A 14,675-nucleotide genomic window follows, 5' to 3' on the forward strand; every position below is an offset into this window, starting at 1 on the left:
TCCACCATGACACCACTATAACTAGCATTAGGAGGCCTATAAACAGTCCAACTAGAAAGCACCGCAGAGCTAATTCCCTTACACGGAAAGCACATTAGCAATGGACATCATGAGAGGAGGAAGCGGTGATGCAAGCTTCCACTGCATCATACCCTCCAAGCCAAATTCTCTGAAGCTGATTAAATTGCACCTTTGAGCCTCTATAGATCTTGCAAACTGAAGTCCGGATCCTCCAAATAGATGTAGCAGCACGTAACCTGATGTCCAGGCAGTGCCTGACTGATATTTCTACGAATTTGAGTGCTTTAAGAGTTTTCAGAATGTATTTGCAAAATTGGCTCCTGTTGGTTTATTTTTTTTAAATACTTGCTTTTAAATTAAAAAATAATTATATCATTCTGCTGCACTGAAGAGTTTTCTACCAGAAATACTTATCTGGGGCAACACACACTTAAAAACAGCTGCTTTTAACTAGGAGTTTCTGAGCTCAAGCTCAAGTTGTTCCCTCTTTTGTGGGTAGCAGGGGATCTCAAATAATGATGAATGAGAAAGAAATGGAACAATGGCCAATTTGTCTAGCAGTCAGAGGAAACTGCCACAGAAGTGGGTACGCTGCCATCTTGTCAGGATTTCCTGCACTTACAAGTTCATCTGCAGCCGCCCAAAACCACTTTATCAAATTGGAAGAGTTCTGCCAAAAACTGGATGAAACCCGTTCTACATCAGTCAGCATAGTCGTGGAACTATGATGAGTTCATCTTATTATGAGAAAGGTAAATGAAGTGAAAAAACAGAAGAGAAAGGTCAAGTTGCTTATATGAAGAACAGAAACACTACAGCCACCTGTGTCAAGGCTGTTGCTGGAGAACTGAGAGCAGGGACAGATCTGTGCTATTCCCAGCTTTTCTCTTGGATTTCAGCAGGTGCTTAGGGGGACCAGTGTGCTTGTCACCAGTGCCAGTGATGGCGTTCCAGTGTTCATGCAAAACTTGGCATATATAGGGCTAACAAGTCTCAGTGGTAGCATGCCAACTGGGAGATAATGTCTCCAGGCCACTGACAGCTTAAAAGTGAACAGTTTAAAGATGATTTTATGTGGGGTTGTGCTACCAACAACTGCTGTTAGCTGGCAACCTGTTTTTCTTCATTACAAAGTCCAGAGTTGAATGGGTTCTTCAAAGGTGGACTTTGTGTCCAAAGACATGCCTGTAGTTGATGCTGTCAGTCCTTTTACTCTTTCTAGCCTACAGTCTGCATGCAGATAGAGCATTTCTCAAGGATGTATTCACCCAGGAAGTGTAAATAATAAGAGCATGAGAACAAGGTGGTGAATAGAATGAGGAATTTGACAGCACCTAGGATGCCTCCCAAAATAAAGAACAGCTTCTGATCCCAAAATCTGGGAATTTAAGGGAAGATCTGAAGATATTCAGAAGTTAACATGTATAAGGTGCCTTAAAAAAAGCAGAGGTTTTGCCAAGGAGTCACATATAATTCAATATTTCTCTGGGACTATGACAGCGCACAGTCTTACCAGTTTTTAGTGACTCCCTTTTTGCCTTGTATATCTGCCTCTCAACACTTGAAATCTCAGCTTACAAAGAAAATGGCAAAAGAATCTGTTCCCCAGAGTTGTATTCAGATCAGAAATTTCCTCTAAAACATCCTAAAAGTTGAAGAGACGGAATGATTGCCATGACTGAAAACAGGTACAGTTAGAATGCCCCATTCCTCTGCTTAAGTGAAGTTAAAATGAGCAGAATAGAACCGAAGTCAAAATTTTGCATCTGTAGTTAAAACCCTTAAAGTGTCTAATGTACAGAGACTACTGTACTGGTTACTACTAATTTATCAATAGCACTAACCACCTTCCTTTTCCTCCTTCAGGAAGCATACAAAACCATAAAAGAGGTACTCAGCCTTTTTTCAAATTTATTACTATTCATTTTAATAATCTCTTATGCCTGTCACTTAAGGTAAGACATTTTGCAAACATTTTTTAGAGATGCTGATAAAAAGATAAAAGCCCAGTAAGAGTTTCAAGAAACTCAGCCACTTTCTTCCCACTAACACCATCCTCAGGAACCTACATACGTTCAAAAATCTCTTATTGTCTTGAATATATCTGTTTAAAAACAGAAAACAGCTAATCCTGTCTGTCCTACAAACCATTCTTGTACTTTCTGATTTTTCAGTCATTACATTACCTATATTCAAATCTGAATTAACTCTACACCAAAGCAAAAACCCCACTGGAGATGTAGCTTTGGAGCATTGCCGTTTCTCCAGGAGCTTTCTACAGCCATGTGGTAGTTTCTGATACGCCAGCAGACCAGCTTCTTTTCCTTGTCTTGTCTCACTAAGATAGTGAGACAAGTGCCAGGTAAGATACCTGGCACAGAAGCCTCTCAGCCAAATACTACAAAATCAAACAGTAACATGATGGAGAGTGTAAAACTCCCCAGAAAAGTAAGTAAAATACAGCAGCCGGTCAACTTATAGGCTGGTGAGGGATTTAAACAAAGGAAAGGGTAAAATGCTGGGGTTTTGACAGTAACATAAGACACTTTTTTGTTATAGAAAAAATTCTGCCCAATCACTTGTGCCCTGAAAGTGCAAATGTTTTGCCATTCCTTTCAGAAAAATATTTCAAATAATCTAAACAGAACAAAAATAATCCAAATAAAATCTCTTACTGCTCCACAACCTGAGGTGGATGGGATTTAAGGGGGTCACCTTTCCATTAGAGATAAATACACAGACTGTGTAGGACAAAATGCTTGCTTGTTGATATAAGCTTGTATATGTTTATTGGGATAATTAAAATCTGCTTTGATTATAACCCTCAGTTGAAAAAGTCTGGTATCCCATTCCTCATAGGGCTAAGGTGTCAACCACTTTACTGCTCATGGTGATAGTCTAATTACATTGTTAGATTTTCCTTTGGCCAAGTGAACTTTACTAGCAGAATGAAAAATAGCATCAAAGGAATGTCAAACTGCTGGCAACACCTAAGCCACATTTTAAAATATACGTAAAGCAACAAGGAAAAATCCTTGTTTCTGTGCCTTATTTGGAGTGTAGTTTAGTATTTACGACACAAGAACTGAAAAGTGGCTCTTGAGTTTTTGGTCTCTAGTCACAAGAGTCCAAGTTTTGGAAGGTTTTTGTCAATGAGGGGGATGTGGTGTTCAAATATATACTGTTTTGCAAAAAAATAGGAGTACCTTACTATCGACAACCAACTGGAGTTTGAACTTCTGCATCTGCAAAAACAAGGCATGCGTCAATTTTTATCATTTTCAAGACAAAAATGATGCAAGCTGAATAAATATATTGTTCAAGTTCCAAAAAACTCTAAAGTAACAGCTGAATAGGACACAAGTTACCCTTCATTTCCAGTCTCTTAACATCTTATTGCTTAAGAAAATCAGTTTGCTTCTCACCCAACTACTAGTGAAACTTCATCTGTGCTGTATCTCAAAATTACACAGAAAATTTTACGAAACATTTAGTTGTTTTCATTCAATGACAAACTAAGAGTAGCTGGAATAAATTTGTTGCAGGGCATTTCTGCATCTTGGTAAGGAGAAGCTATGGTCAACCTAAGGCGTGCAATCTGACCAACCTCAACAGCTGTAGTGCTGAAGTTACCAGATTTAGAAACACTCCTGACCACATCCTTACTCCATACCATCTTTTTCTGGTGGCTAAACAGCGAGTAAATGGCTTCCTGTGCCAGGGGAAGGCTCCCCGACTCTGCACTCCAAGAAGCACACAGCAGGCAGAGTGATTTTTCCGTCATCTAGTACGGCACTATCATCACAGAAACCAGAACAGCCAGTCAAACAAATTACTCCTAGCAGTATTTGAGAGGTTACGAGGGTTAGGAACTAGAGTAAAGTTTAGGAAGAAGTGCCTTCCAAGCTTATTTTGTTTCTCTGGACTTTCAGCTCTGTCCCTCTCCGGCGTGCTGGGCAGACACCACATGCCTTTTCTCCCACACTGTGCCTGAGTATCTCTGGTATCGGTCAGCTGATCGGTTGCTGAGATTAATTATACCATCTGGGATTATGGCTGTTTACAATTTTGTTGTCAGGCTTCAGGATTTACTCTTATAAAAACACACTCTTCCAGTGTCAGCCTATTCATGTGTGCTTTGGCATTAGCTCTTTAGGTTAAAAACTGTCCTATTGTTATGCGTAGTGTATCTGGCACAATAGGTCATCAGCCTGGAGCACCAAAAATAATTGCCTCTTTTGTTACGATCAGGAGAGGCACTGAACTAAAGTAAAGCAAAGCCAAGCCCACAGTGGAGAAAAACTGTAGAAACATTTAAAAGGGAAAAGTTGACCGCAAAGCTGGAGAGGTTTGGGGTTTATTCCTTTCAGAAAGGAGCTGGTGCAGGCCTGGAATTCAAATCTGAAAGAAAAATTCTGACTGGGAATGCTGGAAGCGTGGGAGCCAATTTGTAAGAGGAAGAGATATACTGAGTTGCTTTACTTTATAGGATTCCTCCTTTACGGATTATTTCATTCTAGTGTGCCAAAGCATTCCCTTTGAGACAGAACTTTCAAAAAGAAGAGTAAAACCTATGGGGAAAGGATAGCGATTTCTGCTGCCAAATGCCCAATCCTTTTTGTCATATTCTTCTGAAATCCTGTTCACCTGTATTCCTATCTAACCCGATTTCATCCTGTCTAATATCCACCACAAGTCTTCCTGCATCAGTTTACCAAAACAGCTCCTTCCACATCGGTCTGAATGGAAGCAGGGTGGAAAATCACACAGGTCTCCTCACTCAGAAAACAAGTCTATGAGGAATATAGGCCTCACAGCTAAGACGCACAGGATCAGCTCAGTGTCTTGTTAAACACTAAGCAGTCTAACTCAGGCTGGCTTATTTATTCAGTAAGTATGTTTTCCTTTGTAGGGGTTGCTGACACAACATGGAAGCACAACCTTTGACTTGGGAGTTTTGCAAGAATAACTGGTAAGATACCAGTAAAATAAATAATTTTTAAAATACTCCAGCTTTTCCTGAGCTAGTTCTGCATGCCTTGCAGCAAACCGATTAGTATGAAAGAGGAATGAATACTCACATTTGCACCGTGGTCAGAAAATGTCCTGGGAAACAAGAAGTAAGAACTGAAGTTATTTCCGAAGTGAAAGCCACCCTTCCAGCCACCATTTCCAGAAGCTATTAGCAATAAAATTTAAGAAAAAAACCCTTGAACGTTCATGTCAAATGATACATCTTTAATTTCTAAAAGGTGATAAGTACTAAGAAACTGATCTAGTTGACAGGCAATTAATCCTCCTTGCATAGTACATGTATCTCCATGGGATATCAAGCATTACAACACTTCAGGAAAACTGGCACCTAAGTGAGCAAGCAGCCTCAATCCTATACAAAAGTTACAGACAATCTCAATGTTTCCAAGTTTTACTTTGTAATGGATCCAGAGAATAGTCTTTGCTTTGTCCACAGCTATCCCACAGTACTGTATTCTTTTCAGCTGGCTATCTGTATGAAAAACATAAAAGGCTGCAACCCACACTGATACAGTAATTCACAATAAATTTGCTTCATTCTATTCAAACTTGGCCTTTTTGAGGTCAAGTACCTCAAGGTACGTAGTCGCAGACTTTATTTTTTATGTAAAATGTGCACCTCACAATACTTATAAAATGATTACTTGATTAACACTTCATCCAGAAGATGTTTAATCCTTCCCTCAAGAAGGTAAAAGGTGAGGCTTCAGTTTCAGAAGTGCTCTTGACACTCATCTAAAAAAAGCACTGAATCTTACTTGAAGCCAAAAAATTTTAACTTGCTTAACAAGCTTACTAACAAGACAAAAGACACTTTTTCATATAAAAAAAATTGAAGTTACGTTTTACTGTACGTGTTAGACATATCTACAACGGATTTTTTTCCTTTACAGAAAGAAAGGTGGAGAGGAGCATTGTACTTACATCATCATTAATTAATCCATCCCTTTTTTTGTACTAACTTGTGTCCTGTTTTTCAAAAGCACTGATTATCAGCATATCCTAGGTACTGAATGGTAGCAGCAGGCACTCAGAACTGTTGAAAATAACATATTAGTACTTGTACTTATGCTGCAAATGCACCATTCGAAAACATTCCTCTTGAAAACAGGTGGTTTACTTTTTAGTAAAAATCAGCTCACTAATTACTATTTTAATAGTTCTTGTAGTGTTTTAGAATGTTTAAAATAACTATTAACACTAATTACTTAGCATACTATAGTGGATTATGATCAAAATTAACATGTCAAAAATTTAAGTTTATGATAAATAAACTTTGGAAAAATTTATACAAGGCCGTAAATAAATAATTTCAACTTCAGTCTCATTAAAAAGTAAAACGGTACGTCACACAACAATGTCATCCTACCTAGACAATACAATCTTGCTATATTTTATTGCATAATAATTTGAGAGAAACATCTTAAGTAAAATACGTAAAGAAACAAAATCATTAGATTTACTTCCTTTAATATCGAACAACCAAAGTTTCTCCTTTGTACATAATCCAATTTAAAGATAATATAATAAGCACTTCCAGCATTAACAGTCTGTATTTACAATGAAAGAGGTGGGGTGCATAATCTAAAGAATATTCAAATCTGTAGGAAACAAATCAAAATACAAAGATGTACAGTAGGCTCAAAATCCAAGACTTTTCCATTTATGGAATGCAATTTAAAAGGTTTTGTCATCTTTATTACTTGTAAGGGTTCCTGAAATGATGATTTTTAATAGTATTTTAAACATTTGAAATCTTCAATAATGCCTTCATTATTTGTACATCACATTAAAAATTAGTTCCAATACTTCTATTTAATTTTTCACTTGCTTGTAGACCAGTCTGAAATCTGATGAAAGTATAACAAGGAAATTTACTATATAATTCTAATTCCATATTCCTGAATATACAACGGTTGGAAGTAGATGATGTCAGTCCATTCCAAGGGTTATGTACACAAAACTTACAAAAAGTTCTTCGCTCTTGCATAAAGTGTGTACACAGTATCGATGAGCGGGGAACTTCAAAGTTTTTAGGGGTTGCTGCTGGCATGGACCTTTGTTGATTGAAAATAAAATACCTGTCACTCTATTGTTCTGGTAGCAGTTTTAGAAGTTAATCATCAATCCCTGGTGTTTCACCCTGTTGTATTCTGGAAGCTATTCTAATGGCTTCTTCCAGAGACTGCTGTTCTCCAAGCTGAAACAAATGCATTTAAACAGAAATAAATCCAAAACGTTACATACGTATATAAATGTGTAAAAAAAAATAAAGATGAAACCAAAGATCTACATATGGATCAATACTTTAGCACAAATAAGTGTGATCAGTATTGTCACATCTCTTCTGGGTAATATATACTAGCAGCTATCTAATCAGCATGACAATTAAGATAGCTTCCAATAGCAGATTAAACTGAGTTTCTATGTATCTACCAAATAAATTTTCTTCAAAGAAATGCTACATGGCAAACACATTTCATGATGATATTTCCACTTGACAAATACAACAAAGCTAAGATAACGTTTTCAAAAGTTACGGTGGCTGTTGAATTAACATTTTAACGCTGGTAAAGCAAAGAAATGTCTTCATTTTTCTTTACTCTCTTGCAGAAAGTCAGCTCTTTGGAACACTACATGACATTAATATATATATACACAAAGTGTATGCTTACTGCACAATTCTGACTGTATAAAAAAGGTAGTCACAATGACAGTGTTCCATTCCACAGCAGTTTAGGGAGGAAATTATCTTGTAGTTGCAACTACCAAGACCATCGATATATCTGGCACTGTCAGAAGCAACATCAACCAACCCTGAATAAAGACAACTGGACACAATTTTGGGAAAGAATCCATGGAGTTTTATAATATGTACACCATCCAGTACACTGAAGACAACCTCAAACTAACAAAAATGTAAAGCTGGCCATTATCTATTGGCTCAGGAGAAAGACGTATGAAAGTGTGAAAAGTAAAACCAGATTATTTTGAGAGAGGGATAGACCTAACGGGATGGTTCTGAATATCGCTTGTAACTTGTTTTTACAGTCACTGGATGTCACATTCTGGGGCCACTCGAATCAAGAACAGCTCTGTTACCATCTCCTTAGGACTTCAATCTGGCTCTCAGGCTACTGGCTTTATCAGTATTTAGAAACCAAATGGATTCATTTATTAGTATCAAAGTAGAAAAGAGAAACAATCAGTAACTCAGGAATAATCAATAATACTTTAATTTTTATTGTCTCTCTTCTACTTGTATTGTATATTTTAAGTTTAAACAATATAAAGGTACTTTACCACAAGCTTCACTGCTGGTAACAAAAGAGAGGCATGTGCAGAGAGTGCCCACGTTTTCCTTTCATTCAAAGGACACACTGCTGAGGGTGCAAGTTACTTTTTTTTCTTCCTCTCATGCAAACAATTGCCTTCTGATAAGCTTTCTCTTATGTGCAGTTGTGATTACTGCCAACTTAGCTCAAAAGACAGTTCAGAAATAAGAGCTTCTCGACTTCCATTGCTCTTCAATTGGCATCTGACTTGCTATTTTCCATTTAACAAAGGGGAAAATAACAATCTCTCATTTCTGTTTGAAGATATTAACACAATTCCTTTCAGTCTGAGCTCTTAAGAGAGTACTGTGCATACACACACTGCTTAAACTGCTGCGCTAATCCTGCAACTCAAGTGCTCAAAGGTTTGGATCTCATGTTAGTTTCAGCAAATATGAACAGTTTGAAGGAATCGGACTTGAGTTGCTGTTACTTCCACAAGCAAAGTGTATTTTAGCCCCTGGAAATTAAATTCTTGAATGCATTTTCTGCGTTTTTCTATTTGAAGCTATTTCAAATAACCTTCGAAGAACACATATTAACTTACACTGCTTAATACTGATTTGTTTAGAAACTCCTTTGAGCATCTCCTCTCTGCATAGCCACGCTGATGTTCTCTTATGTTGGTATTTGTCAGAGCTAAGGCCCATCGTGCAAACCATACTCAAGACAGTTGCATATACTCAACTCCCTTTGAAATTCATAGGGTGTATTATATCCATGAAAATTATCCTCTTCCGAATTGTATACTGTTTCAGGATGTATGGTTCCTGTGATTTTCCATGTTTTCTAGAACAAAATGTGTGCCTGTGGTGATACCCAGACAACAAGAGGATCAAACCCACAAAGTGCTGAGTCCCAAATTCCACAGTAAATTTAAATACAAAAGTAGCTTCATTACAGTCCCACTGGACTTCTTATTTATGCACATAGTTAAGCACAGAATCAAGAGGGCTATGATGTGGACCAAAAGTATCAGGCACTTTCCAGGACTGATGCTACTGTGCAACCTGAAATTTAAACTAATTCAACTCCTTTTATTTTACTTGGAGTTTAAAATTGGCTTCTGTCATTGGAGTGGCAATTTCCCTAAGATACTTCTGTCATTTATTTGACCCTTGACTGCAATGTCATTTAAAGAGATGAATTTTTAAAATACTAAATCTTCCAGTTAAAAATTCCTAAAGCTTCTATTACCCTACCATCATATCATATGTAACAAAAATAAAACATACACAGAGTTAACTTAATGTTTGAGTAAGGTAGTGTACTGGTCATCATTTGCGCTAGAAGTTTCCTTCAACCTTCCAGTCAAGCCAAGCTTCCCTGTAAATAAACTGTTCAGGAAAATACTTGTGTGGATTTTGGTTTTGGTCACTTGCTAGATAAAAGCTTAATTTATGCTTTGTGTCCACCTTCTTTTAAATTAGGCCAATTGAAAAGAAACTCTTTCATCCCTAGAAATTGCTGTTTCATTGCAGAGTCTGGACAATGTGAGGAACTCGTTACAGAGACGGCTGCTTGTACTTGTGCTGCTTTGACACACAAACACAAGGTTACTATTTCCAGAGATTTCTGATTATTAATCTTTCTATATAACTGCTTACACTTTTTTCTTATCAGCATTCCAGGGTTCGAATAACATAAATTCAGTAATTTTATCTGTATAAGTGCATAGCCATTTACTCTTGAGAGTTTGGCTTTCTATGTATGAGCTCTGTATGTAATGCTGAAGGATGAAAGAAAGCACTTTTCCACTAAAATCTGTGACTCCAGGAACGGTTCAGTTGACCTGAAGTTTGGCCCTCCGCTAACCCCTCCCTCTTTTGGAAGCTCTACAAGTTGATTTGGAAAATCAAGTGCTTATTATTCCTCTTCCTAATCCTACATATTATTTACAATATGATATCATATGGTTATGGACTAATTTTTCAGGGGAGCCAAGCTTATTCAAATCATGTTGCTACATGACTAGGAGCTTCTAGCTGTAGAAGTGAGAAACACTCCAAAAAACCATTTGTCATCATCTTACCTGTACTGCAATTTGTGTTCCATTGGATGTAGCCAACAATGTAACAGGTCTAGTTTCTGTAGTCACTAAATGGTGCCCATGTTGCTGATGTCCCATTTCTGATGAGGCACTATGAAATGCTGCTAAGTCTTGAGCCACAATAGCAACCTTCAAGACCAAAGGAAGAGAATCAGCTGGATGACAGATCTGTTACCATTACTAATCTCATACAACGGTTATCTTCAAAGTTAAAGTTAAATTTAAAGCTGTGATTATTCATGATCATAATTTTATTATGGAAATTTTTTTTTTTTTTTGAGAAAGGTCACCATCACTGTGCTCTTCAAGTTATCTATTAGCTCTCAAAATGTAAGTATCCTCAGAACTGCACGGAAGTTCAATAAATGTGCCTATAAGCCTGTGATTATTTATACATACAGAGAGCAGTGATTACTAAGTATCTTCATTTTCATGTGGTGCACTTTATAACAGTGGAATGCTTTTTACCTTAAGGATTAACAATTATATCACTATATTTCTACTAAAAAAGTTAGCTATAGTATTTGTATATTAAAAACAAAACTGCAAATATATACTTACACAAATGTTTCCTCTCTGCCAAATGAATTCAGTCCCATAATATTAAGCTGTAAAGTTACAGTTCATACTGGATTCTATTCTTAGCTCCGCCATTCATTTACTATGTGACTTTAGGGAAAACACTTAGCATTTCTAGGTCTTATTTTACATATACCTAAATGAATTGCCAGACTAGGACTTCAGAATTTTTTTCTTCACGCCCAATTATTGTTTATGAAACGTTCTACCATATGTTGATGTATTCCATGAGAGTAGAATACATCATACTTTTATGAGGGGAATGCTATAGCCTTTACTGCTTTACTTAGATAAATCTAGGTGAATGACAGAACTGTGATGGCTTAGGTGCCTATTTTATATCATCTTATAAAGGAACATTAAACATGTATGCAGGTGTATTGGGTTTGCATGGCGAGGTTTTGGTAGCAGAGGGGCTACAGGGGTAGCTTCTGTGAGAAGCTGCTAGAAGTTTTCCCTGTGTCTAATACAGCCAATGCCAGCTGGCTGCAAGACAGATCTACCACTGGCCAAGGTGGTGGTGGTAGTCCCTCTATGATAAAATTTAAGAAGTGGGGGGGGGGGGGGGGGGGGAAACAAACTGCACAACTGCAACAGCAAAAACAGCAGCTGAAAAGAGCTGTGAGAAGATGTGACAGAGAAACTGCAGACACCAAGGTCAGAGAAGAAGGAGGGGGAGGCGGTGCACTGGAGCAGAGATCCACCTGCAGCCCATGCAGGACCTCATGCTGGAGCAGCTGAATGCCCGAAGGAGGCTATGGCCCTGTGGGAAGCCCGTGCTGGAGCAGGCTCCTGGCAAGACCGGTGGACCCATGGAGAGAGATAAGCCCACGCTGAAGCGAGTTTACTGGCAGGACTTGTAACCCTGCGGGGGAACCAAAATGGAGCAGTCAGTTCCTGAAGGACTGCACCCTGTGGAAAGGACCCATGCTGGAGCAGTTCATGAAGAACTGCAGTCTGTGGAAAGGACTTATGTTGGAGAAGTTCATGGAGGACTGTCTCCCATGGGAGGGACCCATGAGCAGGGAAAGAGTGTGAGGAGTCTTGCCTCTGAGGAGGAAGAAGAAGCAGAAACAACGTGTGCTGAACTGACGGCAACCCCTGTGCCACTTGGGGGGAGGAGGTAGAGAATTTCAAATTAAAGTTGAGCCCAGGAAGAAGGGGAAGGTGGGGGGAAGGTGTTTTTAAGATTTGGTTTTATTTCTCATTATCCAACTCTGATTTGATTGGTAATAAATTAAACTAATTTCCCCAAGTCGAGTCTGTTTTGTCTTTGACAGAAACTGGTGGGTGATCTCTCCCTGTCCTTACCTTCACCCATGAGCCTTTCATTATATTTTCTCTCCCCTGTCCATCTGAGGAAGGGAGCAATGAAGCGGCTTTGGTGGGCACCTGGCATCCAGCCAGGGTCAACCCACCATAGCAGGATAATATTTTACCTGCTGTCCTTCGGTGCCTTCTGCAGTAACCATCGCTACGGAATGTGTTCCTGCAGAAGAGATGACAGCGTCGTGGGCAGGGACTGTGATGGTGGTGCCATCTTGTGTTACCATAGTGATAGTATTGCCAATGGCCTGCATATCTGCCTGGGATATGTTGACCTGAAACACAAAATAAGTCCTGAAGTAAAAAAAGAAGGTTTGATTGCTGCTCAGGTCATACCTGAGTCTTGACTTTTGGCAACATACCATAAGTTTTTAAGTAAGGTTTGAAAAAAATGATATGCGTTTGAAGCGTAACAGCATTTATCAAACAAATTCCTGGTTCATCAGGAATACTCCTGCTAATTCAGTTTCTTAATTTGAAACAAAATGTGTAGCAATACAGAGCAAAAAGGCAACTTGTTCAAAATTAGCAGGAAAAAATATTTTAAGCCATGTTCACAAGTAATATACCAGCCAAAAGATCTAGTGGCCATTATTCCCTTTCCTGATCAGCATGCTCATGCATTCCTTGAGAATCACCATCAGTCTTTGGCCAAGTCCCTGTCTTGGACAAAGAGCCCTCATCACATTTATCTTACTGACTGGGATCTAATATTCCATCACCTTTCAGATACACTTATCTGTTTGCAGAAATAAAATTATGGCTCTCAGTAATAAGAAAAAGGATGCATACTTGCTCCCAGAGTCTACAACTCCATGTTAATTGGATCATATCCCAAATAACTGTATGATAGATTATCTATGCATGTGTCTTACGTAACAGACAATGTGACTAAAGGTAGTGGCACCTGACATACTTTTATCTTCATGGAAATACTAAAGAAGCCTGTAAGGGCTTAGAATTTAAACCATGAATAAACAATTCATAAAAAATTAATGATGTAAACTACTGATGTCTCCAGTATAAATGCATTAGGGCATCAGATACGTGGTTTGATGGCTGACTTACAAGGTAATAAAGCATCTGAGATCTAAAGCCAAGCTGAAGGATCATTTAAATAAATGCGAGAACTCCATGTCAAGGCTTCTACAGGCCTTCCTTTTAGAGGGTAAAAACGCCAGTTAGTATTGCTGCAATGTTCAGGGCTGGCGATATAACATCCCCCTTTAATATTTCATTTCCAATTTGAATTTAGACGATATCTTTCATATGCTACTGGCATTTCAGCTACCTTTCCAGCTGAGATAGAAACTTTTCCTCTTATGCCTTCAATATATTGCCATTACTAAACAAAAGAGTTGTATTGGAATCGCCTCCCAATAAAATTGCATATGAAATCCTTAAAAAAATATAACTATAGGAATTTCCAAGTGGAGGCAGTATCAAAGCATTTCTTATCCTCTTTTTTGGAGGGGGCAAGGAAATCTTTCTGGTCTAGGTGCTTGCTTTACAAGTGTGCATAAACAATCCTCTTGTTTATGTTAGAAATGGTAAGAACTGCACACTACCAAACAGCTTGTAAAGCAGGCACCTAGACCAGAAAGATTTCCTTGCCCCCCTCCAAAAAAAAGTGTGTGCACAAGACAACAGCGAAGATGACCATCAGATATTAATAGAATAATCGGGGAATTCTGAGAAGCCTCAGAAACTAGGCTGTATATGTAACAATTGCTAAAATAGCCTGTGCCTACTTGCAAAGATAGCAAGGAGAGCAAAAAATCCTAGCTTTGTATTAATACAGTTTCGGATGTCAGCATATGCGGTTTAGTTTAGGTATTCCAGAGGAGGCCCAACCTTAAAGATATCCTGACCCAGCTCCAAAGAAGCTTTGTTCCTTAAGAAACCCACATACTATTTATCAAGAATCCTAACTGATTTTAGAAAGCACATGATGTATCTGCAAACACCTGCCTCAATTCTCAACATATTTTTGCCAGCTCTTCAACACTGTCGTTACTTACATGTTGGGTTCCATCCTGGGATATTAGTGCTACTTGTTGACCTAATCCTGACTGAGTAACTGTAGCAACCTGTGCAGAAATTACATCTTCTCCTTCTACACCTGTCACGTAGGTTATCTGGGAACCTTTGAGAACATCTTCACCTTGACCTATTTGATAGAAAGAAGGCAAGAGGGTAGCTTACATACTCTAAATGCTGTGAGGAAAGCAAATGACAAGGATTAAGTGCCAGCCTGGTTTGAAGGTTTTAAACACTCCAATGGAAAAATTTTAATGGAAAGATGAGAAAAATAAAAGAAGCAAGTCAGA

General features: G+C 38.3%; 1 protein-coding gene across 3 annotated transcripts in view; it reads right to left on the minus strand.

The window, feature by feature from the left end:
• Positions 1–5,148: 5,148 nt before the first annotated feature.
• Positions 5,149–14,675, minus strand: part of ZNF143 (zinc finger protein 143) — a 46,726-nt gene continuing 37,199 nt past the window's right edge. For 2 of the 3 annotated variants that reach the window (XM_086614203.1, XM_086614204.1), the window contains exons 13-16: positions 14,367–14,515; positions 12,459–12,620; positions 10,423–10,569; positions 5,264–7,255 (exon numbers count right to left, since the gene is read on the minus strand). In XM_086614203.1, the coding sequence (XP_086470329.1) occupies positions 7,172–7,255; positions 10,423–10,569; positions 12,459–12,620; positions 14,367–14,515 (542 nt within the window). In that variant the 3' untranslated portion in view covers positions 5,264–7,171. Of the gene's footprint in view, positions 5,201–5,263; positions 7,256–10,422; positions 10,570–12,458; positions 12,621–14,366; positions 14,516–14,675 lie in introns of those variants that run through there. The other variant, XR_015222229.1, reaches the window with a different exon arrangement.

This window comes from Tauraco erythrolophus, chromosome 6, assembly GCF_009769465.1.
Source record: "Tauraco erythrolophus isolate bTauEry1 chromosome 6, bTauEry1.pri, whole genome shotgun sequence".
In the NCBI taxonomy this organism is placed as follows: Eukaryota; Metazoa; Chordata; class Aves; order Musophagiformes; family Musophagidae; genus Tauraco; species Tauraco erythrolophus.